Source organism: Phyllopteryx taeniolatus, chromosome 13, assembly GCF_024500385.1.
Source record: "Phyllopteryx taeniolatus isolate TA_2022b chromosome 13, UOR_Ptae_1.2, whole genome shotgun sequence".
In the NCBI taxonomy this organism is placed as follows: domain Eukaryota; kingdom Metazoa; phylum Chordata; class Actinopteri; order Syngnathiformes; family Syngnathidae; genus Phyllopteryx; species Phyllopteryx taeniolatus.
The window spans coordinates 15,921,687-15,949,191 of NC_084514.1; the positions used below are offsets into that span (position 1 = coordinate 15,921,687).

Consider the following 27,505-nt stretch of genomic DNA (forward strand, 5'->3'; position numbering starts at 1 on the left):
ACTCACCTTCGACAATAACTACAATATTGTACTCTGTGTGCAATATTATGACTCAATTTCCTAGCACACAGCCAAATGTAACCAAAAACACAAAATTGCCATCTGCACATTCAATTTAAATCAATCTTAATTAAAGACAAACTATGCCACAATATCTTCTGTAATTGTTTATTCCAGGCATTGACATAGAGTCAGTGGCAATATAAAAAAAAGCTTAAAGTTCATACAGGATAGCTTATAAAGAACACGGTGAGAGAACTAATGCACCAAATGAATTTAAATTGCTGATATCAAGATATAGTTCAAAACATATACTGTACGTATCAAGAACCTTCATCCTCACTCATGGTGACAGCGCACAGTCTGGGTGGTGGCCCAGGTCAGTGAGGTGCACTGCAAACTTAGAGTACCAGTCCCTGTTGAACACGGCCTGGAGCTGGCCCTGCACGGCCTTGCTCTTCCATATAGGGTGAGGGGCATGCTGGGAAATGACCAGACCCACTCCAGCTGTGGTCAGGAAGTAGTCCCCGTCCCAGTTGGATGTGCCTGCGCAGCAGTGATCCCATTAATAATTGATCAAGAGAAGTCTCGAAGACAAAGGTCAGCTACTCACCGATGTAGGCCACTTTGTCAGTCACCATGTATTTGTTGTGGTTGACTCGACTAAAGGGAATGTTAGTCTGGTTTCCAACTGGCAGGACGTAGAACTTCTAGAAAGCAAGAACAAATAGTGAAACCGTTAAACCAGGGTTGATTAAAAACAAACAAAAAAATCCTTTAAAAAAAATAATAATTCAGATTAGTGTATTTAAATCTGATGTTTTTATTTAAATAAATTGTATTATTTTAATCAATTACATTTTTATTTAAATATATTTTAAAATTCACTTCTTTTCCAGTTGTTCATATACAGCTACAAACCAGATATAATCCAAGCAATACATATCCAGTAATCCAATCCATCCATCCATTTTCAACACCGCTTATCTTGGTTAGGAATGTGGGGCGCTGGGGCGCTGGGGCGCTGGGGCATACCCAGCTGACTTTGGGCAAAAGGCGGACTACACCCTGAACTGGTCGCCAGGGCACATATAGACACAGACAACCATTTGCACTCGCATCCACACCATCAGTGAGTGGGAACTGAACCCACGCTGCCCGCACCAAAGTCAGGCGAGGGTACCACTACACCATCAGTGACTCCTCCAGTAATCCCAATCACGAAAATCAGATCTCCTCACTGACACTGTCAGACAACCACGAGATTCGGAAGTAATCTTCTATTATTTGGCAGTGGTAAATTTATAGCAATGTTACGACTTTTAGATCAGTGATTCCAACCGTGGGGCCGTGGCATACTCGTGTGCCATGAGCGATCAACAGTGCTGCTGTGGGAAATTTTTCAAGTTCACTTAATTTGTCAGAAAACTAGAATTTATCCATTCCAAATATAACTTTGTTCATCTATCCATAACAATAAACAGGGGCGTGCAGAGACCTTTGGAGGGGCAGCTGCTCAAAGTTAAAAGGGGGGCACGTGGAACTAGAGTTTGAAATGCCTTAGCATAGCATTGCAGGCTATTGAAAATTGATTTTAGAAGGTGGTGCACCTCATTCTCAAGCCACAGCAAAGCATTGCTTCTCTGCCTTCAATTAGTTTCTAATGTTATAGATTTAGTTTTTTACAGTGTAAAGTTAGACACATTAATTAAGCACCTGCGGGACAGTAAATCAAATATCTCATCAATACATTTAAACAAGTTAAGTTTGTGTTTTAAGCAAAACAAGACATTCATGTACTTCCAACTTTTGGAAAAGTGTTCGATATTATTGCCTATTTTCTGACATGTTTGGAATCAAACACGAATACAGTCATTCCCAACCCGTGCCCGGTCTGCGCGATTTGAAATCCTTAGGCCCACCGAAACCTAAAATCAAAACTCTGATCAACATATGCGTGTTATAGCATATTAAAAATAAATTTTAAAAGTTTTAACGGGTGTAAAATTGTGTTTGTGTGTATGAGTGAGGGGGAGCAGGAGAAATATTCAGTGGTGCCTTGTTTTATTGCTCTGTTACGGCGCCTCTGATTGTGGTAAAACTTTTGTAATTTTTTTTGTGTGATCAACACGAATTTTGGCTTACATAGGCTTACACACACTCATGCACACGTTAAAAATAAATAAATAAATAAAACACACAAAGGGACAACAGGGCACGTGCTAAAAAAAACCAACCTAAATGTCAGTACTAACCTCGTTTCAAACGTGTTAACCTGGCAATGCCTGGTCCGAGTTTGGAGCTTTTAAATGAATTAAATGTTGTTGTTTTTTTATTGGGCTTGATTTGAATCACACATTTCTTTTGGTTTTATTTTACTCAACCGACTCTCCCTAAAACAGGATGCTATGCATCAATTCCTTACAATTTGAATGCTGATGTGAGCCTTGAAGTTGTCCAAGGAGGCGAGTGACTGAAGGAATGGTAGCATTCCTGGAAAGGAGTTGGTCCAGCAGCTGATAAGCATTCGAATCTTAACCCTCCTCTCGAATGCCGCTGCCCTGATGGCGTTGTCAATAATGGGCCAGTATCTGGAAGAACAATGCAGTGTGGAAATAAATTATATAAAGATACAATATGAAAATACTTTTCAGAATCATTTGATGTAATATTCCAATTTCTTGAGATGGAGTTTTCATTAGCTATATGAATAAAAATCATAAAAAGTAAAATAATGAAATATTTCAGTCTGTGTAGTGAATGTACTGCATGTAATATACAAGTTTAGCTTTTTGAATTGATAATTCCACAATATTCTCATTTATTGAGATGCCCCTGTATATACGGTATACATAGTATCTTTCATACTATTGTTGTTCACCTCTTTGGGTGTTGAAAGTGTATGCTGGGGGAATAGTCCATAACAGCTACATCGATAAAGTGTTGAGCTCCTGAGATGATGGAGACGATGGCATCCAGGTCCTGAGTCCTTGATTGAGGGCAGAATGATGGCGGGGAGCTCTTGATGCAAATCACAGACGTTACCAACATATTTTTAAATGAAGCTGCATTTAGGTTAGGTCTTGATCCTGAAAAAAAAGGGAACTGAGACAGAAACTGACTGCAATGTAGAGTCTACTGGTGATGTTATCCTCTTTCACCAACAGGGGGTGCTCCTTATTGATGTCAGTGTCAAAGGTGGGGGGCCAGTGCTGCGGCAGAGAGCTGTTGGACTCTCCCATCACCCAGTAAGACAGGAAGATCTTATGGAGGTCCCTTGCTAGACTGGAGCAGTTGTAGATGACCATACCCAGTTCCTTCACCTACGCAGCCACAGGTGTGGTTAAAAAGCTCATACTTAAGCTGTGTTAAATGAAGTCGGTTCACCTGCGTCAGAGCCCTCCAGTCCATGTTAGCGCTACCTATAAACAAATGCTGCCCATCCACTATCCAGAACTTGCTGTGCAGCACACCATTTGTCAGGCGTCCGAAATTCACCTTGCGTACGTGAACCCCTGCAGAGGATAAATGGAGGGATGGTAGTGAGAAACTAGGGACTGTTCTCAGCCATTGTGCTCCAGTCAGACACCTTTTTGTTCTAGGATCTTTAAATCAGTGGAATTGGTGATGAGGGACGGAAGGCTGGTCACCACTCGGACTGAGACGTTCCTGGAGGGAAGCGATTGAAGTTGCTCGAGGATTTCCCGTCCCTGTTGTCAAAGAGTTAAGTGTCAGTATGACATCTATAGAGAACTTGAAATATTTTTCAATATTTTACTTACAGGTCTATCAGAGGAAGAGTTGATATTGACGTCCTCCCCAGTCAATGTCCAGTAAAAAGAGACCACTTCCACCTTTTCTGTTGCTATGGAGAGAAGCTCCTTCCAAGCTTTCTCCAAAGGGATCCCAAATGTTGCGTTGGCTTTGTATTGCACATGTTGAGGAATACTCTCCACAATGGCCATACTGAAAAGGTTCGTATTAAATGCATGCAAACAGCCCTTTAAAATGGTCACACATTGCAAACGAACCAGGAAAATGTGACTAGAACCCCAGAAAATAAACATTGAAATACATGCATACTTTAGGATACCTTTTCGGTGATTATATTTGTATTCAATTTTCAATAATATACTTGTGCTCATGCTATTTCCCCTCTTATTGGTGCAATAAAATTGTTGCCAAGGCAATGATAAATAAACAATGCAACTTTGAATAACGCTTGTTACCTGCACTGGTCTATAGAGGCATTATGATCATCAATGTCTTGAGAACTTGGGGGGGCCTGGGGTCTTTCCAGCACAGCAATAGCAAGCAGGGTCCCCAGGATGGTCATACAGGCCAAAACCAGAATTAAAGTCATGCAACGGGTTGACTCCTGATGTGATATATAAGAAAAACCTCACTAGTTAAAAGCAAACAACAACAACAAAAAACTGAAAGTGTAATTGTAGAATTGAGGACAGCATACCTTTTTGCTTGGAACGCAACTGTCGTGAAGTTTGTAGCACATGGACACTCTCATCCTTTCATACGCAAGTGGTCTAACAGAGTCCAGAAAGAAAGTAAATAGTTGACTGTGGATTTAAAAAACAAAAAACAAAAGCAAAATGTCATTCTACTTTGGAGGGACAACTCACATGAAGCTAACACAGAAAGTGTCCAACACAAAACAATTACACTTCTTCCTCTTCAGCTTTACTATACAGTACAGCTCAGTTCCCCTTTTTTTGCTGATTTTCAATTCACCATTCACATTGTCATGGTCATTGCATGGAATAGAAATAGAAAGTTCATAATGACAATTAGCCATCTTTGCTATTTGAATTTATTTGAAAAATACCCTCATGATTGCTTGACACAATGACCTAACATAAAACAACACAAATAGGACAACTAAATGCCAATGTGCTTTTTTATCAACAAAACAGTAATGGAACAGATTGACACACTATGTTTACATTTCAGCTTTGTAAATTTATGAGGACTTTGTTAGGATTAAACCCAACTATCCCATCAAAGAAGATTAGCAGCAACACATCGGACATTCACTTGTAAACAGCTTGCACTTGGCTGCAAGAAGCATCCTAACACAGCTTAGTGGCACTTGCAAGAACTTCACAATCACGCACAACATGGACCGGGAAGAGGAAGAACATCAACCTGCTGGTGCTGCTTCGGTCTGCTGTCACACAGGTGAAAAGCAGGGACCAAGGGATAACGTTCTGCTACTTTAGTGCAAAAGCCCCGTAACAATCAGAGGTAATTGGTAGTTCTCAAATACAAACAATGATCAAGGACTTACAAAATGTACGTATGACAGTATTACATGTGGGGATTGGTCAGAATGGATCTTGAGATACATAGTGCAGGTTGATGTGGTAGAAGAAAGCCTACCGTTGCTCAGAAACAACAGCAGATTTAATGCATTACAGCTCAAGTTTTACAGTCACTTGTGTTATTAGGTTACTTTCCTTTTATTCATTTGGAAGGAATAACTGATGTGATTGCATCGTCCACTATCTCCCCAACATGACATCCGGGAGACAAAACATGATTGTCTTACAAAATATAAATAGTTGACAGACATGAAAGAACATTTATAAAAGGAAAAATACAAGCAAGAGAATTGCACAAGCTTAAAACTAACCTTATTTTCACAATGTGATTTATCAAAGAACACAGAAACAAATTTTAGTCTGGTTCCCTGAGTTGATGCCTTGTTTTTTTTTTTTTTTTTTTTTTTGCTCCCCCCCAATTCATTCAGATCAAGCTTGAAAAACAGGCAGCTGTATTGGCCAATTTACTGGCAAATAACACACACAATCAAGTAGTGTTGAGGGATTTTGATGATGAAACTTATTCAGAAAGTCCTCTTCTCAGACTGCGTGTTGCATCTCTGTGGTGTTTTAATGTATTTCAGTAGTCTGTATCACTTCCACTTTTCCATCGTGCTCATTTTCACTTCCTTCCTTCAAAGCGTGACACCTGCATTTGTGACGTTCAAGCCGAACAGACCCTGATGTCAAACCAAGCGTCCCTCCCTGAGATCGTCTGGCGTCACGGCAGCCCTCCGCACGCTCTCACCGGGCCTGCGACCGCCTCCTCGCTTGGAGGCAGAGTGGACTGTTCTCCAGTCGCGAGAGGCCGCAGGTCTGGAAGAGCGAGCCCCTAGCGAGGTGACCTCAGGCTCAGAGGACCGAGCGTCCGGCTGCCAACTGGGCTCCATGACTGTATTTATGACTGCAAAGAAAAAGAAAAATTCATCTGGTGAAATACCGTGACCAATATTTAGATTTGTATATGCTCTTACTAACTTACCCTCAAGTTGTCTTTGAACTCTCCTTAGTTCTTTCAAAATAGAAGTAATATCCTGAAATGAACACATGCAGTTTGACCTTCATTTGTAAATAGTAATTTTGAAACATAAACAAAAAAGTTAATCCATACCTTGTTAGATGCTTTGACAACAGGACCATCACTGTTGGAATTAACTTCAGCTTCTATTTGTTCCCAAATATCCATTTTATCATGAAACAACACCCTGAACACAGTATAACACAAGGTTATTGGACAATCTGTACTCTATCTGCAGCCCAAAATGACATTTTAATTTGGGTAAGAAGCCCCCAGGGGCACATGCAGTCGTAAAATAGTAAAAAAGTAGAAGTGAATGAAACTTTGGGTGAAAGGTGGGGTACACCTCTGGACTGCTCGACAGCCAATGGCAAAGCATGTGCAGTATATACAAACAACCACTCGCTTTCAGAGTCACACCTATGCACAAATTAGAGTCTTCAATCAACCTAACATGCTTGTGTTTGGAATGTGGGAGGAAGTACCCAGAGAAAAGCAAAGAAGACATGCCAATTGCCCACAGGGAGGCCAGAACTGAGATTCAAACCCAAGACCTCAGAACTGTGAAGCAGATGTGCTAACCACTAGTCACGTATGCAGCCAACAAAAATAATGTATTTAAAATTTGATAAAGAATAGAATTTTAGGTGGGATACTATAGATTTGTCACATGGATGATGCACATTTACACACAAAACAGAACTCCCAATATGATTCCATCTTTATCATTTGAGTGTGTTTGTGTGTCGTTTTACTGAACTCATTTTCTGACAGGGCGACTGGTTAGCACGTCTGCCTCACAGTTCTGCGGATCCGGGTTCAAATCCGGCCTCGCCTGTGTGAAGTTTGCATGTTCTCCCCGTGCCTGCGTGGGTTTTCTACGGGTACTCCGGTTCCCTCCCACATCCGAAAAACATGCATGGTAGGTTAACTGAAGACTCCAAATTGCCCGTGGATGTGAATGCGAGCGCAAATAGTTGTTTGTTTATATGTGCCCTGCGATTGACAGGCAACCAGTTCAGGGTGGGATAGGCTCCAGCACGCACGCAACCCTAGTGAGGATAAGTGGTACAGAAAATGGATGGATTTTCTGACAGTCAAATCAATTGTGATCTGGCGTCTTACTTGATCTTCTCAGAAAGCTGCTCCGTGTTCTCTCTGATGGCCATGATGACCTGGGACACTGGATTCAGCATAGGGTCCTCCACAGTGACCTGCGGAAAAAGGAAGACACTATGATGATCTGAGATGGCTCACGTCCGCCGTTTTAGTGACACGTGGTGTTGTGTTGGACCTCCTCTCTGCTGTGAGGTTGCAGGGTGGAGTTTGGATCCTGGTCACTCGAGTTAAGGTAAGGTTCTGCTGCTGAAGAAAGACTTGGCGGGACTCTCTGATAGTTCAATCCCATCTCCGGTATATGTTGAACAAGCTGAAAAAATTAAGAGTGGGCTGTTCAAGAACAACTTTAGAACAAAATCAGATCAGGATTAGGAAGACCATATAGAGATTTACTGATTCTGTAAAAGCGGTGACAAGCCTGAGAATGTTTGTTTACCTTTTCGTGAGCTGTCACTGCAGAAACGGGTACGCTACTCTCCACCGTCAAGTTCTGGGGGTCACCTTCTCCTGCGACGTCATGAATCTCTCGGGCCAAGATGGCGAGATCTTTGGCCAGGTCCTGACTCAAGCTACCAGAGAGGGAGCGTAAACTTGATAATTCAATACTCAATCAATCAATCTGTACTAACACCATATTGTCAATCAGTACTGACGTTGACAATGTGAGTACTGCAGAAATCGCCATGGAACAAAACAAAGCATACGTTTAGCAATTATATCCCCTACCGCGCAATCTCAGCACTGTGGGTGGACCAGTTGTTAAAGCCCTCCCTGTCCTGGTTCTCCTCCTCAGAATCCTTGCTGGGGGGTTTGAGGTGCAGCGGGACCACCGGGTGGGGCCGAGGCGGACGGTGCGGACTGTGGGAGGCTGAGGAAGGTTGGGAGCGTTTGTGTTTAGCAGTGCTTTGATTGGAGTCGTACTCCTCATCTGATGTGGAGATATAGCCAGAACCCTTCTGTCGTCTCCGGGAGCCTTTGGCAGCATGAATTGGTTTAGGTTACAGAGGATTAGTAGGGATGAAGGGAGGAAAAGGAGTGGGAGATACACAGATTCCATCACAGTACACCGCCAAGAGAACTTTGATACATAGGGCTTTATTTTTGTGAACTGCGCAACTGCGACAGAACGAAAAAAAGTGGTGTAGCTTGAGTTTCGTGTAAGTGCAAGGCTCGCTGGGCGTACCGTTGCAGCGAGGGTGTGTCCGCATTTGACATTTTGGTGGCGGACTGTTGGTCTACTTTTAGTTCTGCTTAGACCACATAAATCCGACGCACTAGGAAGACGACTGGTCTAACATGATTTTGGTGAATTTGACACAGACAGATATGGGAGCTCCGAGGACGTGTGGTGGATGACAGAGGTATTCATTCATAAGTATGTGAACAGCGGGCATAAAACCCTCTGAATCCTTGTACAAATCAATTCATTGAACGCATCATCATCATCATCATTATATATTTTTTAAATCATCTCACTGGTCGGCAGACAGCTACTGGTGGGTGGACACCCAAACGAGGTCAGGTCATGAGGACATATTTGAAATCGACAGTGGTTAATAGCTCATTCTGTATTTAATGAGGCGACCCGCTAACGTTCACTTTGTCACACCGGCCAAGAGCAGTGACAACACTCAAATCATGCACAGATTTACAGTGAAAGAAAAAACATCAAAAAGGAACATAAGATAATACTTAAAAGCTTGTTTAAAATCCTGTTCTTGGGGAGATTTCCGCTCAATATTTACAAATATTTTGCTGTCAATTTAATAATAAATATAATTAAGTGGGAATAAAATGGAAAAATAAAAAAAATTTAAAAACATAATGCAGGTGCATACAGTAAATAGTGCAATAGATACTACAAAGGCATATTTGGAAATTAAAACATGATACTATAGCATAAAAATAAATTGTACAAGATAGAGCAGTAGTGCAGGAGGTGTAAGCAGGTATGTTTTCAGCCTACTTTTGAAAATATCTATTGAGTTGGCTTCCCTGATATATAAAAGGCAATGTGTTCCACATCTTAGAGACATGGGTAACAAAGGGAATGACAGGAGCCGCTTCGACTGGCTGCGAATGATGTCAGTGGTGTCCACTCCCACAACAGCGCAAACTCTCCTTTTGCAATACACCCAGTCTAACCCACCTTCGTGCAGATCTACGCTTGGTCACAAAAAATAGAGCCCATGGGGTCCACGAATGAGGAAAAAGGTGTTGTGGAAGTGTTCAATTTTTTATGGATGTCAGACAGCTCATACAGTATATTGTTAAGTCAAAAATAAGAGAAATGAGGAAATGTTTAACTTCCACAACACAACAGCTGAAGGCACACAAGAACAATACATTGAGCTTGTATGCACGTTAAGCTCACCATATCCCAACAGAATGTAAATAGTCTTACAGTTGCACATTGTGCAGATGACTTGAAGTGTTATTATTGTTAGTATTAGTATTATTAGTGTTAGATCTTTTTCCACATAAAGATTCTGTTAAAAAAAATGCACTTGAAGTGGAGACATCATTAATGAGAAATAAAGTAAAAACCTTTCAAGAACCAAACCAATTCATAACTGGGTCAGACCTTGAAGTCCCATGCCCATCAAGTTCTGGTTTCTCAGGAATAGCGACAGATTTAAAATGATCTGAAGAACTGTTGTATTTTGGGGGGAAAATCATTCAATCATTTTCAAACAAATGAGAACTCTTTTGCAGTGGCATGTTCTTTTAAGGAGTCAGATTTTGCAAACATTCATTTTCAATGTAAAAAAACATGCACGTAATAAAACATCAAATATATTATTCCACGCTGCTCCCTAGTGTCAGTGTGTTACCATGTGTAAATAAATGAGGCTCACGTGTTACACAGACCGGATTCCACAGTTTTCTAGCACTATACTCATACTGCCTGACAATACGTGCATTCTCATACTGGCTTTGATTACTTATTCCAAAGATATTTTATTTTATTGTTGTACTCACTTGCTGTGCTGCTGGCATATTTGGCACTGCTGGAGCGTCCACGAGTGATGGGTGTCTTTGTGAGGGAGGGCTTCAACGGCCTTTCGACGGGTTTTGTCTTGTAAACAGAGTTGTTTCCAGACTCTGTATTACGGTTTGGGAATCCTGTGGTCTTTCCTGCCCACTGTGAAGCGGAGGAGTTCTCCGTGTCACTGGGTGTGTGGAAGGAGCTTGTCCGCCGGCGAGGCATAGCCAGCATATCCCACCTGGAGAGCTTTTTGGTTTCCTTAGCAGGGACGTTAACCGCCTCCTGGGAGAGCCTGTCCGTCTCTGTGGTCTCATTGTCAGAGGCCTCACCAAGGCGGGCTCGCCGGAGCATGGATGCCCGGGTGGGTCTTGGCGCTGAAAAGCTATTGACACGGTTCAAGGTTTGGGTCACCCTTGAAATCTTAGTATCCTCCCGCTTAAGGGGCACGATGTACTTTTTCCGGGCCTGTGTGGAGTTTGACTCCTGATCAGAGTACAGAACACCGGAGCTGTGAGGGTCGTCAGTCAGGTCCACGGAGCCACATTTGCCAAAACTACGCCTTAGTCCAACTGGTCTTCTGGAGAGCTCACTCTTTTCTAGTCGTTGATGGTTCGTAACAGAAGACTGGTGGTGTAAGTAGTGACCAGATACACTGGCCGAAGATGTCTCCCTTTGAAGACCAGTCAGCGGAGGGGTTTTGGCCAGTGGGTTGGACCTGGTCCTACTGCTCTGCTGGCTGAGTGTACTGGAGGAATCCACATCAGACTCCCCAGAGAGGGAGTCCGGTATTGGCGATGGGGTGGTTTCTGATTGGCCTGCTTGGAGCTTGGCCTCCAGAACAGCCAGAACATCCTCGGTCTCTTTGAGGTAAGAATGAGTGTCCTGGCTGCAGGTTTGCCGGAATAAGTCAGGCTCAGGGTCCCTATAAGAAGAAATGTTGGGCAGTCTGGAACTGCTCGGCTGCTCCTTTGTGAAGCTCTCTTGTCTGACTAAGGAGGATATTGAGCTGTCCTTGGACTCAGAGCTCTGTGCTTCCTGGACCAGAAGAGGAGCTGACATGCTGGGCCTGACTTGGCCTGATTCCTGGCTCCCTCTGCGCTTGGTCAAAGTAGCTGTTGAGAAGGTTTTGGTAGAACGTTTTTTTTCAGTCTTTTCAATAGTGTTGTTGAGAGGGTTTGCTGCTCCATATTCTGGCTGGGGGGTATCATCTTCTGAATCAATGTAGAACGTTTTTGATTTGCCAGACTGTTTTACCTCATCCTTATTTTTTCTGTCTGACAGCGGCCTCCTCTGCTGCTCTATGATAGAACCTTCATCAGACTTGCTGGCATCACTCAGACTATCAGGCTCTACGTCATCAGGCACTGATAATCTATGAATGCCATCAGGAGAGCTGGTGGCCACCAAGTTGCTTTGCTCCACATCAAACGTTGAATGTGGATCATGGTGAATATAAATGCTGGGAGCTGGAACGTCACTCTTCTCACCCAGGACGCGTCGGGCTCTTGGGCTTTCGGAGCCGACGCTGTCATGATTTTGGCTGAGTGTGGCCATGATTGTGCTCCGTGCTACAGTCAAACAGTTATTAGCCCAAATTTGCATATTAAACACATTGTGGAACTGAAAATATCATTCATATTCATTAGGCTAGTTCATTATCATTTCAAATTGACTAGAATGTCGAATCAAGTAGCTTACCGCCTCCTGACGGCTCCATCTGGTGGGACAACATATCAAAGTGGCCAGACGAAGGACCAGACTCCACGTCTACCAAGCTCGCCCAGCAAGACATCCATTTTGGAGCCCCCTGCATCACTGCACCTGCTATTTGAACCTGTGTGGGGTAAAACATAATTTATTGTGTGCGTCTAATAAATTACTGAGATGAAGCACAGCATTTTTTTTCCTAAGCAACAAGCAAATTTCAAAATGACGAACAGAATGGAATCAGAACAACATATTCAGTCACATTAGGTTCAAGTGCACATTCTAATTAGCCCTGGGACAAGAGTTCAGTTCTGCATGACTTTTTTATTTTATTTTTTCCAAAGATAAAGCTCAGTTTTGATTGGCATTGTCAGGAAAGTGTTTTTTTTCCCAAATTTGTGTGTTTATTACTGTGGTTGTAATTTGTAGTTAAATCTAGCTCTATTTTGATAACCTTACATAGCTGCATGACAATCATATAAAGTTGTCTGATACTGCACGGTTCCACACCACTTGCCAACTAGAACCACAGTAATAAACATTGTTAAATTAATACAACTTCAATAGTCAATCCAAACAGAATTATAATCTTAAAAGGCAAATTATTGTTAATCGAGCTCCTCTATTGGACATCAGAAGGTGCAGGTGACCCTAATGCATTGTCTGGTGATTGATTTATCATTCATTTTTACACCTAGTTAGATTAAAAGAAACCATGAATAATTCCCAAAGTGTGCGAAGAAGAAGAAGGAAATGTAAGGAATCAAAAGACTCATTCACCAACATATAGAGGCCCAATTTACTGACCCGACTAAGATTTTGTGTTAAAATAACAAAAAACTTGTGATTTTTATATTTTTTTGCAAATCCGAGCAGATGTTTTACCTTCACCCTACTTGCTCCTTGCTGTGGAGCGGGCCACACCTCCCCACTGCTACTCTGCCTATGCTGCTCCCTGCCCTCAACAATAACAGGCCTAAATGTTGCTGATGTGTCTGCTTCACTGTGGTTGGTTCGCTCTGGGTTCTCAACAACACCAAACACCTGGAACAAAGCATTACAAGTGGGTAATCGAGGCTCCCAATATCCACGGTTCCATTTCCTGAGAGGGACCTTATCCCAAGAGAACCAAGATTGCTAAGTTTGGAGAGCCAACAGGGTCATACGGGTTTTACTTCGCAAAGAAAATCCACAGCAGTGGGAGATACAGGTACAAGAAAACTTGCCTTATCAATCTTGTTCCGTGCCTCTTCAAGTTCCTTATCCGGGACATCTGCTTCGATGGTGTAGGTTCCTGCATCACTTAAAGTGTCCTCTTCTACCTTTCTAGGGCCGCTATGGGTCATCTTCACCTCTCCACTCTGACAGACGAGAGGCATCTTGGGCACCATTAGAGGAACAGGTTGGTGGATAGGAGAGGATGTCTTGGGAAGAAGGGAAGCATCAACTCCAGGGGGACTAGTGAGAGTCTGAACAGGCTGTGAGACTACAGATGTTTCAGTTTCAGCTGTTGTTTGTGGACTAGATGCCATTTTCTCCTCATTGGAAGAAGATGTCTGCTTTGTCTGTTTGAGCCATTCAGCAGTAAATTCTTTAGCCAGTTTGGATTTTCGGCCCACACTGCTAAAAGGCCTTACAGAAATAGCAGACGATGACCGTGAAGAAAAGCCAGTGCTAAACCGTTCCTCTGTCTTTTCCCTTCGCAGAGAGCCAGTTCTCTGGGAACCTGTGGAAGTAGGAGCTTTGAGAGGAATAGTGTACCGTTGGGATGGAGGAGTGCTAAAGGCTGGAGGCTGGACTTGCTTCTCCCCAGTTGGACTTGAGCTTTTCCTTGTCTTTTCAAGCTGGACCCGACGGTTTGAAGGCTCACACGGGGTGGTCTGGGAACGTTTCCTTCTGGGGTTATCATCAGAGTGTTCATCATGGAATTCTATGACAAAGGCTCGGTGAGGATTTGCCTTGCTAGTACTGGATTGAGACTCCGGAGGAGAGCAGGAGGAGGGCTGCTCTGGGTCAGCGAAGCGCTGTGCAGGGGAGACTCTCTGAGGCTGAGGGGAAATCTGCGAGCCAACTGGAGTTTGTGACTGGAGAAAAGTCTTTTCATTCATTGTGGGATCTTCTGAACCAATTTCATTGCCGTTTTCGTAGTGAGTAGCTGATGATGAAAGAGCATAAAGATACAGTTTCTAAAGGCTATAGCTGTTAATAGAATTAATGATAAACCGGCAGACTTTGGTACTCACCCTTGATAGTCTTCAGAAGTGATGGATCACTGTTGGCACTGAAGATGTTTTCTCCCTGTGACCTTCTCCTCGTCATGTTAGGAGTACTTTGAACCAGCCAGTCAGCAACCTTACTTTCAGCAGACATCACCTCAGTGGGTGTGGTCACAGCCTCAGCAGGAGGAGGCTTACGCTGCTGACGGAATGAGAACTTAGTGACATGGTCCTTGATCTTCATTTTGCCTGGGGTGCATTCATCAAATTCGATAGTGAAGGAGGCATGGCTTTGGACCACAGGAGGCGTGGGGGTGGATGGGACGTGGTCAGAGGGATCTTGAATGTCCTTTGTTGGAACCTCCTGAACTTGCAAATCTCGTTTCTTGGGAGGTCGCTGATGGAACTCTTTTGTGGGGATCTCAAAGTAGCTGGGATCCCGGCGATAGGAGAAGATGGACTTGCCCTGATTGTCAGACAAAGAGCTGCCAAGCTCATATCTGGAAATATCTTTACCAGATCCTGGTGGCAAGAATACAATATAGCAATAAATATCATTAGTTATGGTTCAACACAATGTAGTCCAAACATAGCATTTCAGAACCGACTGTTGACAGAAACAATAGAAGTATATTAAACTTTTTTTAGTATATTAAAGTTTTTAGCTTTTTGAGAACAACGCAGCTTTGAATTAAATTAGTACGTTTGCAACTATAACAGGGATGGCTATACAGGCATCTCGCCCAACATCAGTGATAAAGTGATGGTCCTGATAAATCCTTTTCTGAATAAATGGACAAAAATAATTTCACAAATTTACAAATTCTTGTTGAAGTGTTGAAGCTGTTGTAGCTGCTAAGATGAGAACTCCGTCCATCCATCCAACCATTTTCTAAAACGTGCTTTTTTTCCCTCATATTCCTTGGAGTAGACACACACACACACACACACACACACACAAAATCAGGGATTTTGCAGGTTGTGTTGTCAATACACAAAAATCACCAAAACAGAAAACCATTGATACATCCATTTTACAGTTGCTGAATGTGGCCAAACACCACTGATATAATATTTAACCGCTGTGCAACACGAGGCTAACAATCAACCTTCCTCCCCTATCCAGCAGCTTAGTGGGTCATAATCCATCACGAGGCAGATAGGCACTGCCCATTGGCCTGCCATGGTAAAACCTGGTTTATATTCCACAACTGGCAGCCAGCGATTTGTCTTGGGCTTCACACTATCCCAGCTCTCAGTGAGCCACAAAGGGCATTGGCTAGCGATGCCACAGAAAAGCATGTCATTTCTAATTAGGTTCCTATTCACAAATGTGGAAGTAGCCGATATATCAAATGAGAAAATAAAATAAACCCAGTTAAACAAGTGTAAAATACTGTACATTCTCAGACCTGGAGATTGTCGGTCAGTGGATTTTCCATTTGGGTTCTGGATTTTAGTGGCTGGATCTTCATCCTCTCCCCACCAGGAAGGTTGCCCATAAAGGGGAGTTGGCTTGGATATCGGTGTATCTGTAGCAGCTAAATGACAAACACAAAGTATTAGCTTCATCGATAAATAGGGCCAATATTAGTCCTTTTCAAATCGGCCAATTATTTATTTTTTTATTTTTTTAAACAACACATTACAACATAAGACTGTGATAATGACAGTCAAACAATACAGGAAATAAAGAATAAAACAAAAACAGCCACAATGCACAAAACGATTAATAATCAGCATAACCAATGCAAGCACATACGCACGCACACAAAAGATGGCAGCACAACAACAAAAATGGCTTTTCGCAAAGGTCTTAATCCAGATCAAAACATAGAATGGCCATGTTATTCTTAGTATGGACCTAAAGTTGTATTAATCATGCATATTTGTTTTGCTAGTAATTTTACTCATTGTGTTGTTTTTATACTGCATACAGTTATAGCCGAAATCTAAAGACAGATTCATCAGTTAATGTGTTTTTGTACTTGAAAATGTCTCTGTTGTAAACAAATAATGAAGGACAAAGTATTGTAAAACAGTAAATTGTTCTGCCTGTATCGTTGTTGTTGGGACCAAAATTATAATAAATCCTTTTTTAAATGAATCAGAATTTTTTTTTCCTCTGCCAAATATCTGAATTGGCCTCAAAAAAATCCGTATGTGTCGGGCCCTATTGAAAGATTTATGCATCGCTGGCGAAATGGGAAAATCATTCTTTGTGCAAGTTTCAATTTTTTTTTTTTTTCTTAGCTCTTAACAACAAAAAGTGTGACATGATGATTGCAAAAATAGGGTCAACCATGTGGCACAGATGCTATCATGCTTGCCGTATAAAGATAATCCTTCTGACAAGAGGGGATGAAGTTAATCCTAATCTTCAAGGGCGAAGAACAATAATAGTATAATGAATACCTACTATGAAGTCTTAAAAATACATGCTAGGATAACTGTGTCACAACTTTACAATTTAGATTGGCTCGCTTGTAGATAACACTTTTCCTCACTCTAATTGACTGTAAAGTTTTCCACTTTTACTTTTTCAAAGAACGTCATGGTTCCCAAGGCACAGTACTGTACTATGACAAGTGGTGCAGCAAACTACTTCTTTAATGGTTTAATGAGTCACACCCTGTAAACGTGCAGTGTCTAGCCTTGCAGACAGCAGCAAGACTGGACAAACTCCACATCCTGAGCAGCTGGATGGGAAAATATGCAAGAGAACACAGAAAAGATATTCATAGTTCTCTTTCAAGTATGGATCAGACTCAGGCCAGACTGGTTCAAGTGACTAACTTACACAAAACCAAACGAAAATATCATCAAATATATAAGTGGCACAGTTTTTCTTATTTCCCTGAAAGGGGGACATTTTGGGTCATTGAGCAATTGGTCGTATGTGGGAAAGAGAACACCCTATTTTAAGCACAAATCAGATTTTTCCCTCTGATCTCATAGGGGTTATTATGGAGCAGAAAAAAATGTGAACAGCTGGAAGAGCTTTTACCAAGACAAATGCACTTCCTTCGCTAACAATTCTTGAACGACTGCCTGTGTTGTAAAATAGGATTTGTTGAGAAGCTGAGATGCCTTGAGAACAACTGAGCGAGACGTAAGTCCCACATCAGCTACACGTACCCATGTGAACAGCGAGCATTAAGAACCTTCATGGGCGTGCATCCAAAAGTTCTTCTTGTCAGCTGACTGGCATGGCTGACCAAGATAAGAGTTTGTCCTTAACCTTTTCATCCCTCCAGCAACAACTTACAGTTAAGTCAACTTGTGCAGCCAAGATGGAAGTCTATTTCAACACGCTTGGAAACAGTTCACAAAAGGTTTCATACAAAATCATCAGGCCCATATGTACCAAGGAATACATTTTCACTAGTTGTGCGAGAACATGCGCAGAACACAGGAATTCAAGAAAGAACAAACCTCACGTGCTTTTAAATCAATTTCCGAGCTCGTGTAAGCGCTCATTTATACCTGTAAGTGAAAGGGCTTTGCGTTCACCCTTCTGAGGTAGCTTGACATTGGAAACAGTCTCTTTGCTCTTCTCTGGGCTCTCAACCTGCTGCTTGTCCTTCACCCGGGCCTCCAGGGCTTTGAGACCGAGCTGCAACTGGCTGGTGTACTTCTCATGCTGCACAGTGTGAGAGGGGAAACAGGACGTGAGGCACAAGACGCAACTCGTACAACAATGTCGTGCTCACAATACAAGTCCCACTCATACACAATCATGAAGAAGACCTGGGATAGTTCATATTCTAAGCCAGCCATAGTTGGATTTATTTTTTATGAATTAAATATCAATGGCAAACATTTCACCAGTTCTTATCTGAAAAGTAAAAAGTAAGTATACTTACTTTAAGAGCTTCCTCCGGCACCTTGTGTTGACTCTTCTCCAGGATATATACATGAGCATGTGGGCACCAGTTAAAGTAGAACAACAAAATACACCTGTTCAAACATATGTTCATATACAGTATGAGTATGTGGCATTTGATCTTTTTCACTAGTATACACTGCGGGGTGACAGAAACCAAAGCCATATCTTTGAAAAGAGGGTGCAACACCACATGCCACGTGCGGTGTATTCAGTTGTGGTGACAAACATTCCTAAATGTCACTGAACTCCAAGAGCTTCCGCCATGATATCTAAAATAAATTCCACCTCCCACAGACTTTCAGCTGTGAGGGTGGGGTCAAAGGGTGCAGGAGATTTTCAGTCCACATTTGACAATAATCTAAAACCCCTGACTGGAAAAACACAAGGGATTAACATGCCTATGTAGCCTGTGACCAACAAAGGGAAAATGTAGACTAATGGTAACGCAAGCGGTAGCCTATTGGTGCCTCATTCCAGGCTGGGCTGCTGGTTCAAGACAAAAGGTACAGCATGAAATACACATATTTTGTTCAAACCAAACTGGTGACATGAAGATTAGAGATGATGTTTTAAAAAAAGGATATCATAACCAAAGCGAATGACATCTGAAAGCTTGAGGGTGATGTATGTCTGGTCCGGAATTCTGAGGTCATTCACAAATGTCTGTTAAAAATAAATAAATAAAATATAAACATCAAGCTATTACACCAAAGTGGATGTAGAAGCCCTTTATGCGCACTGTTGCATGCACCCAGACACCATAAGGTGCTTTGCAATTGGCCCTTTTCCCATTGAAATATAAACCAGTGGTACATTCAAACTCTGACGAGATTCTGTCTTTATGCAAGGCCAATGACACGCATAAAAGTGAAACCACATTCAAGTACAGTGTAACTGCACTGAAGCTGTCTTTAATCATGTTATCTTCTGCAAAACCTACTCATTGATAAAATCTTACATTGCAACATTAATCGGGAGGAAGAGTGAAAGAGCAGCTTTATTCAGTCCTCTAAGGGAGGATAATTGCTGAAGTCATGTTGAATTAACTGTTCCGGGCCCCCACACTGCTATGTTCTGATTAGTTTGGCACGGCCCAAAGACACCCTCCCGGAGAACAATGAGCAGCAACGCTGACCACTCAATTCTGAGTTCATTGGGGATAATGAAGCAGGCGAGAGGAGACACAGAGGAGACAGGTGGAACATTTAGAAAGGAAAGGCACTTGATTACAGTTGTACCAACCGTTACCGTCATTTTGTGATTAACAAATGGTGGCAGACTGCAGACTGTATGCTAGTTCTATTACTCTAAACTCACTCACCCCATTTAAACTGCCCAGATCCTTCACCATGTGCTCGTCTGCGTTTGGGTCGTAGTTGAGCACAGCGTGCTGTTTGTCCACGCTTCGAGACTGTAAAAGACAGACAAAGGAATTTGCATTACAGCCAAGTGGAGCACTGTCCAACCAGATCGATTAAAATGAGGTTGAACAGGGGTTTAACACGCCTGCAACACAGTTAGCAGATACCACTGTGGAATTTGCATGTTCTTCCTGCGGGTTTCCCACTAAAACATACTTCTTAGGTTGACAGACCCTAAACTTGATTGGAATTGGATGGATAGAAATTTTAAAATGAATCACAGACTTCCATGTCGTACAGTAGATTGGAAAGTAGAAAAAGCACATCTGACAGTTGCGTCAGAGTTCTGCTAGCACTGACACAAATTAGGGGGACAACGTCAACTCAGTAACATACTGTAGCATCAGAGCTGGCTGGGCAACGATCTGTGTGTAAGGCCCGCCGCACACCGAGCAAAAGCGGCAGAACCTGACTGAGCTGTTACGTAGCATCCTAGGTTCGGCAACAATTTTTCATGACTGGCCAACCATCGCAATTAGTTTTGCCGCGATTCAAATTTTGAATTGCGGTTGATTGCCGTTGCAACGTTGCAGATGTAATACATTTCAAGCACGCGTAAACTGTTCATGCTTCTTCTTTGTTCATCCAGCCTCTCGCTGATATTCAGATCTATAACCAGCAGAAATATGTTTCTGTCTCAATACTTCATCATCAGTTACTGTATCTGCAAACCAAGCGAGAGATTGGAACTTCCATTTTTACGCTCATTAACCACTCAGGGCCTCCGCATGACAAAAATCACAACAGTGACTACCAGGCCAAAATGTTGACACCCTTCAATGGGCCTTTTATCTGTATAAAAAAAGCCGCTCTGATGTGCATTGTCTGTGTTGTCCTATCTGCTCTGTCAACTTTGTGGTGAATGGCTTGGTTGCCTGAGGTGGTGGGCTTAATGAAACAGTTCACCTACTTGATTAGGTTAACTGTGCAGCAGCATTCCTCACTTTCAGGCCTCTGACTGTTTGAGGACAAATCACTGCCCTGCTTTAGCATAAAGAATCTGCAATAGGAAGTAGCAAATAGGCCATTGAACTTGAGAACGGAGACAAAGGGAGAGATGTGTGTTCTAATTACTAGTCCAAGATTTGGATACTCAACGGATGACAGTTGTCGTGGTAATTCCACACATGCAAGCTGGAAGGCACAAGCGTTATTCGATACCACTTTCATGCCAAACAGGATTTTGTCAGCGTCACAGAATATGGAGAGCTACGGAAAATATTTGAAGAATTAAACTGTTAAATAGTTTGGGGGCTTTTGTCCTGAGTAAAGTAGCACTTAAAAATAAAATAAAATAAACATCGGCATCATTTTAGACAGAGATGCCTACTGCCAGTTTGGCCTCGTCACAATCTCAACGCATGCTGGGACATTAAGATTAAAGATGCCTGGTCTGCTTGACACATTAATGAAAATGATTCCCCCGTCAGAGATCAAAGGTGCCGTAGTAATCATCTTCAAAAAGATTATACAGGGAGAAGGTCGTGGTTCATGTAACACTGTGCTGCTGTTTGCCACGTCAACCTCCGCTTTCCATGGGGCGGCATCACCTAGTTCAGCCATCGCTCCGAAAACACAGCATAAGTCACACACCTGCAGCATTAGCTCGCAGTCATCCCGGCCGACGAAGATCATCTCCCGTGGCAACCGGTGGCGCGTGCCCGAGCTGCTGACCAGAAACCATGATGTCACGCTCATCCTGGTGCTGCGAGTCAGGATGTTCTTGGCATCCTGGAACATAAATATACCCCCAGAAAGACATCATCATCATCATCAGTGTGCCATGAGCGATCATCATGTGTCCAGCAGGAAATTATCCAATTACACTTAATTGGCGTGAAAATGATCACACTACAAATCATGTATCTTTGTTGATCTATCTACGCTAGCAAAATATAGTGACTGGCAGAACAATTAAATGCTCTTCCACAAGATGCCAGAAGATACAGTTAACCCAGGGGTTTTCATTGCAGGCCACATTTAAGTTACGGTTAACCTAAGAGGGCCAGTTATAACAGTGAAACCACATAAATGTTGACTTGCTTGGGGTGTAATGGTACACACACACACACAATTTTTTTTTTTTTTTTTTTAAATCATGTTTCGGTGCACACCTTGGTTTTAAGATCACAGATTGGTTCACATTGGGTACAGGAAGGGAGCAAAATGCAAAACAGTTGTTTTGCGCTAATGAGAACAGATTGAATGACATTTTAACTCAAAAAGCAAGGGCTTAAATCTCTTTTTTTTTCAGAAATGTGCAACATTAATAGTTTGCCTTTTTTATAGGGAATGAAGGATGCAGAAAGGCTGTTTGAAGACCGGTCTCTGCAAGTTGTGCTTGTACCACACTGTTTTGTTTTGTTTTGTGAACATATGGCTATAGCCAAGATGTCTACTAGCAAGAAGATGAGCTGCACTGTATTTGTCTACAGATAAGGCATTTAGAGAGTGATACCGTTACACTTCTTGTCTCTTACCTAATATGTTCCTTCTGGAAACCCTGACAATCATCCCATCATATTACATAATTGCCACTGCATTAGGTTTGTTCATTTAGAAGACTTGTTTTGAACAAAAGTCAAGGAACTATTGTGGTCTGTGAATTGACTTGTGTTGCCATTTATATAAGACAAAGAAAGCTACGTGTTCAACTAAACAGGCCTGCATTTCACACCATGTAAATTTGTGAGTAAATTAAGACAAGCGCATAATTTGTTTTTCAATATATACTTTTGTGGCGGTTTTGTAAAGGCACGTTGAGATGAATGGAAATATCACATCATAGCTCAGTGATTCCCAACCAGTGTGCTGTGAGAGATCATCAGGTGTGCTGAGGGAAATGATCCAATTTCACTTAATGGGTCCTAAAACGATTTGTTAGGAATACAATTATCTAACTACTGTATGTTAGCAATAGTGACAGGCAGCATAAATAAATGCTCTTCTGCTAGATGGCAGAAAATTAACCCGTGTATTCACTATTTCGTGACATTTTTGTTTCGTTTGAGATTTTTGCCAATGTCAAATTTGTGTCTCGGCTCAAGATAGGTTGGGGAAACACTAGCTCATCTCAGCTAGGTTAGACCTGTTAATCCAAACGATTCCAGTCTGGTAGTTACCACTAAACAACATCATGCACTTAACATATTTGAGTATAGCTACACATACTGGGAAAGAATATGGCAGGTAGGGGATTGACAGGTGTACATGATGTATACAACAACAACAACAACAACACATGGAAAACGCAGATGATTAATTCAAGAAGCGTTGAATTTAATTCCCCACTGTCTGTTTAAGGATGTTTCAACCCTGTTGCAATAATGTGGGGAGTTCGTGGAACTTCAGCAAACAAGGAAACTTCCAGTGCTCCTGCCTGTAACCGTGTTTGCAAATCCTGCCAGATTTAAACTGTATATACATATATATATTTATATAAACCCAGACGTTAAACTAAATATTATTCTCAGTTAAATCGGCCTTGGTAGACTTGTTTGGTTGCGACCGAAACCAGCCTCTTTTCCTACGACTTACCCCGAGGCCGAACGTACCTGTAAAGCCTTCTCCGTCTTACTCCTGAGCGAAGCCAGCGTTTCGCGTCTTCGTCAAAGTGAAATTCGACAAACAACATGTACACGAACGGCGCCAGGTGACGGTGACCAGGTAAATTTTGCTCACACCCTCTTTTTTTTCCTCAGCGGAAGGACAACCGGCCGAAACTCTCCAACACCTCCCGACACGATGACGTAACTTGACAAGTCGCGTCAAACCCACTGCCAAAGTAAGAGGTCTCACTCTGATACTATGGAATTTAAAAAGCACTAATAACAAATACGGCATCTTATTTTAGGTCTATTTAAAAACAAATTGACATTGACGCTAACGTGGAATATATATACATTGTAATTCATTTATAGCGCAAACAACTAGATGAGAGAAGCTACGTTTACAAGTCAATAAATAAATAAATAATAAAAGTAAACCACATTGCAATAGGTACAGCTTTTAATGTAATTCAGTTTTTAATACATGAAAAAAAAAGAAACATACAACAATTGGACGTCGCCGCTTTCTAACGTACGTTTAATTCTTTTTTTTAAACCCCAAATTCTATCAGCTTTCAATTATAGACGATCTTTGTCCTTCACTTTGTTTATCCAGTTTGACGGAACCACAGAGGAACAAAACCGTCTACCACTTTAATTGTTTTGTGTCACAAGTTACAACTGAATGAATGACTTAAATTTGTCTTTTTCTTTTGAAGATTTGAAGATTGAATCCTCAGATAATGTTAACTCGTGTCGTTGAACGAATGTACTGTGTTCAAACAAATGATTGGTCTGAAAAGTAACTTTAACAGAATGGCCACTAGATGACGCCGTAGGCTTAGTTTCCATGTTGGACAACAATATTGTACTGTACAAGTTTAGTTATGAAAACTTTAAATAAAGTACATGCGATTGTGTGAAATTGTTACATGGTAAAATGTTTCTGTTCTTGTTTGAATAAAGTAAATAAAAAAGCAACGACGCCAAACAAACAGCATCAATTCAAGAATCTTAAAACGTAATGATCATTTTAAAGACTAAATTATATAGTTCTGCACCTATACATGTATATTTTGTCACTAGAGAAGAAAAAAAAAAAAGTCAATATGTTAAACTGGTTCATTGTTTGCTTATTATTCATGTGTCAACGTTCATGTGAGAGTACTTGTAATATATATATATATATATATATATATATATATATATATATATATATATATATATACATATACACACACACACACACACATACATACACACTTTCAGTTAACCTCTTTGTACAATGTGTGAATGTTTATGAAGAGCCATCCATTTTCTTTAGAGCTTGTCCTCATTAGGGTCGCTATTGAGCTGGAGTCTATCCCAGCTGACTTTGGGCAAGAGGCGCGGTCGTGGTACACCCCGGACTGGTCGCCAATCAATGGCAAGGCACATACATCGGATATAAAAAGTCTATACACGTTTTAAAATGCCAGATTTTTGTCATATAAAAAAATGAGACCAAGATGAATTATTTCAAAACCTTTTCCACCATATAAACAGTAAAATCAGTTCTAAAAAATATTTTCGAGAGGGGAAGTTAACATAAGCTGAGAGATAAATAATGTGGTTGGACAAATGTGCGCACTGTTATGTGACTGTGTTCACAATTAACCAATAACAGCGCAATATCATCCAGACTTGGAGGTACAGCCAGGTGGGTTTTGAGCCATGCAGCTAGAGGCAGGTGAAGCCTGGTTGTCAGGTGAGGTGGGCCACAATTGGCCGAAGCTTGTCATGTTGGCACCGTGGATTACATCTGGCTAAAGACAGACTGCGAGGCCTGGCTGTCAACATCTGCTGCAGAGACTGTACCATCTGGCCGAGGCACAGAGAGAGAGCATGGGTCCCTGTGTCTGAGCAGCTGCAGAGCCCCAGACTAGGACCTGAGTGCAGCCTGTAGAGATGGCGAACACGCCAAGACACAATCAAAACCTCTGTGAGTGCATTTGTCTCACTAAATCAGCCACGTTTGTCTCTAGGCCAAGATCACAGCAAAATGCTCGAATGGATTAATTTCCTGCTCGCAGGCATTCAAGGTACCAATGTTGACTATTCTATCTGAAGGGATTTAAGGCAACCATCGGTAACATCATTAGGTATACAAGTGTATCTCAATAAAATAGATTGTAGAAAAGTATTTATTTTAGTAGTTCAATTCAAAAAGTGAGTCATTACCATATAGACTGTCCATCACAGTGTAAAATATTTCATTATTTTATTTGATAATTATAGCTTGCAGGTAACAGAAACTCAAAATGCACCGGCTAAAAAATTTAGTTATATAAAACAATCAAAATAGTTGTAATATATACATGAGGTACTAATTGGTCTTCTGTGTAACACATTTACATAACTTTTAATTTTTGACTAACTCTGGCAAGTTTTTTAAAATTGTATTCTAATTTATTGCGATGAACCGCTAATGAAATCCAGTACACAAGCTGAAGCAACAATTCAACCATTACATATAGAAAAGGCAACATTTTTGGGGTTTTATTTTGGGGTGGGGTGAATACATGTCCTAATTGGTCAATCATTAGCAGTTTAAAAAAAAAAAAAAAAAAAAAACGGGAACACATTGCATTGTTAAGACCTTTTATTCCATCAGTTTGAAAGAAACAAGTAAAAACAGTGTACAAAGTTTATATTATTTGTTTGCTAAAGCTGGTGTCCTCAGTCTTGCGGATATGGTAGGGCAGGTACAAAAAGTTGCAAAAAAAAGAAAACGTATAAAATGAATTTCCCTATTTTTCAGGTGACAACAAGAGGCGTGTGTGCATAGAAGTAATTAATCAGATTTAACAAACAACAAAACAAAGTTTGAAGTGAAAACAAAAACCGTTACATTCAATAAGGCATAATGCACTTTTGAAAAATGATTATCTGCCATCTTAACCACATTGGAAACCTCTAATCACACTTTGAATACATGCTGGATCTCAAAGATCACATTTTAGCCTCAGCCATGTTTTAAAAAGGTTTTAATTCATCCAAAACATTGGAATACTATATAATAAGCTAATTTAGTCTTTTCAACCACAAATACAAAACCCAGATACAATCATTGTGGGGCAGCAAGGTGCATTTCATTGGCACATCGAAACTTGTTAATATTTAAATGCTGGTCTCATAAATAAGAAGTCGGGAACGGGACACAAATTCCGCTAAGACGCAAATGAAAAATGACTCTTGGTGTGTATTCCCCTGAAGCCCACTTTGTGTTCCTACAGAAATGTATCGTGTTAGTGACCTCACTGAGGCTGCAGAGGAAGCACTGGATGGGAAACACCCAATACTCTACTAGGAGAAAAAAAACTACAGGAGAGAAGAGGTTCTGAGGAGTCAGCGAGGGCCCGACTGATCCGGATCAGAAGGGAAACCCAGAGGTGTTCACTGCGCAGCATTGAGATAGAAAGGAAGGCAACGAGAACGAGACAATTTCATTTTATCCGAACAAGAGAAACATCTCTGCGTGCAAACACAGGACGAAGAGGTTGACTTGAACAGTAACCAGACCCATGTCATTCTTTGCATATCATCAGACCTTTACGCTATTCATTTATCAGACTGAATGAGGGTGTTTACAAAAAGGGATGCATGCGGGAAAAATCCACTTTATTTCAAACGTTACATTCACTTTTGAAGCCCCCTTAAAAATGTTGGTTTGGTTTTGATTTGGAGAGGAGACAAACAATGCACACACCAGATTACCACCAGGACTTTGGTCCACCGCATTTGTGATTTCTACTTGAAATGGTTGATTTCGGTTCAATTATGTTTTGAAAAATATATTAGTAATACCCCTTATATTAGCCTTGAAACTTACAGCAGTGGCCCAATTTTTGCATCAAAGGTGCTGGTGTGTGGATGCCTGCTCGCTAGACAGCCAGGAAAGGAAGACGAGTGTTAACGCTCACACGGGGAGGAAAAAAAAAAAAGGCAGAGCTCTGTTTGTGTTGTCTTGCACTTCCTCCTTCCTGGAGAACCTAACTTGGGAGATGGTGGGGTGAGGTGACGTTGCACAATAGGTGGAGGCCACAGTCTTTTTGGAGGATGCAGTCAGCTTGAAGGGGAGGGATCGAGGGGGATGATTGAGGAATGTGTGAGTGCCGTTCAAGCCACCCCACTGGCAGAATAGGAGAACTGAGGGAAGTGGGGTCTCCGCTCACTGTCGAAAGACTCCATGCTGTCATCTGGGGGGGTGTGAAAAACAG

General features: G+C 41.5%; 3 protein-coding genes across 7 annotated transcripts in view; all 3 read right to left on the reverse strand.

Moving 5' to 3' along the window:
* Window positions 1-154: 154 nt before the first annotated feature.
* On the reverse strand, window positions 155-4,813 carry LOC133487618 (5'-3' exonuclease PLD4). Of its 2 annotated transcripts, XM_061794520.1 has the most exons (11): window positions 4,641-4,813; window positions 4,472-4,544; window positions 4,230-4,378; window positions 3,783-3,966; window positions 3,590-3,710; window positions 3,388-3,515; window positions 3,123-3,323; window positions 2,882-3,021; window positions 2,426-2,591; window positions 614-710; window positions 155-546 (listed from the first exon to the last, which is right to left on the reverse strand). In XM_061794520.1, exons 1-11 carry the CDS (start codon window positions 4,811-4,813, stop codon window positions 344-346), a joined length of 1,635 nt encoding a protein of 544 aa, XP_061650504.1. In that variant the 3' UTR covers window positions 155-343. The 2 variants fall into 2 exon arrangements, with proteins under 2 accessions (XP_061650504.1, XP_061650505.1); XM_061794521.1 differs by having other exon boundaries at window positions 4,472-4,688.
* On the reverse strand, window positions 4,811-23,457 carry cep170ba (centrosomal protein 170Ba). 2 transcript variants are annotated; one of them, XM_061794518.1, is made up of 19 exons: window positions 23,253-23,457; window positions 21,292-21,429; window positions 19,599-19,688; window positions 18,860-18,940; window positions 18,255-18,311; window positions 17,875-18,031; window positions 15,801-15,929; window positions 14,416-14,910; window positions 13,399-14,327; window positions 13,058-13,216; window positions 12,164-12,299; window positions 10,459-12,033; window positions 8,203-8,344; window positions 7,913-8,045; window positions 7,652-7,786; window positions 7,483-7,571; window positions 6,451-6,544; window positions 6,322-6,373; window positions 4,811-6,243 (listed from the first exon to the last, which is right to left on the reverse strand). In XM_061794518.1, the coding sequence occupies exons 2-19, from the start codon at window positions 21,394-21,396 to the stop codon at window positions 6,026-6,028; spliced, it is 4,776 nt and encodes a 1,591-aa protein (XP_061650502.1). In that variant the 5' UTR covers window positions 21,397-21,429; window positions 23,253-23,457; the 3' UTR covers window positions 4,811-6,025. The 2 variants fall into 2 exon arrangements, with proteins under 2 accessions (XP_061650502.1, XP_061650501.1); XM_061794517.1 differs by having other exon boundaries at window positions 8,203-8,449.
* A 2,412-nt stretch (window positions 23,458-25,869) lies between these two features.
* Window positions 25,870-27,505, reverse strand: part of akt1 (v-akt murine thymoma viral oncogene homolog 1) — a 52,902-nt gene continuing 51,266 nt past the window's right edge. For all 3 annotated transcript variants that reach the window (XM_061793836.1, XM_061793835.1, XM_061793837.1), the window contains one exon: window positions 25,870-27,484. In XM_061793836.1, the coding sequence (XP_061649820.1) occupies window positions 27,405-27,484 (80 nt within the window). In that variant the 3' untranslated portion in view covers window positions 25,870-27,404. The remainder of the gene's footprint in view (window positions 27,485-27,505) is intronic.

Coding starts and splice junctions, on each gene's coding strand:
- LOC133487618 (XM_061794520.1), bottom strand. CDS start 4,813: ATGGCTAATTGTCATTATGAACTTTCTATTTCTATTCCATGCAATGAC. Junction 4,545..4,640: donor ACTTTCTGTGTTAGCTTCAT/GTGAGTTGTCCC, acceptor GGACTCTGTTAG/ACCACTTGCGTATGAAAGGA. Junction 3,324..3,387: donor ACTGGAGGGCTCTGACGCAG/GTGAACCGACTT, acceptor GTGGCTGCGTAG/GTGAAGGAACTGGGTATGGT.
- cep170ba (XM_061794517.1), bottom strand. CDS start 21,396: ATGAGCGTGACATCATGGTTTCTGGTCAGCAGCTCGGGCACGCGCCAC. Junction 15,930..17,874: donor CAAAGCCCTTTCACTTACAG/GTATAAATGAGC, acceptor TTTGTCATTTAG/CTGCTACAGATACACCGATA. Junction 12,300..13,057: donor AAGGAGCAAGTAGGGTGAAG/GTAAAACATCTG, acceptor TACCCCACACAG/GTTCAAATAGCAGGTGCAGT.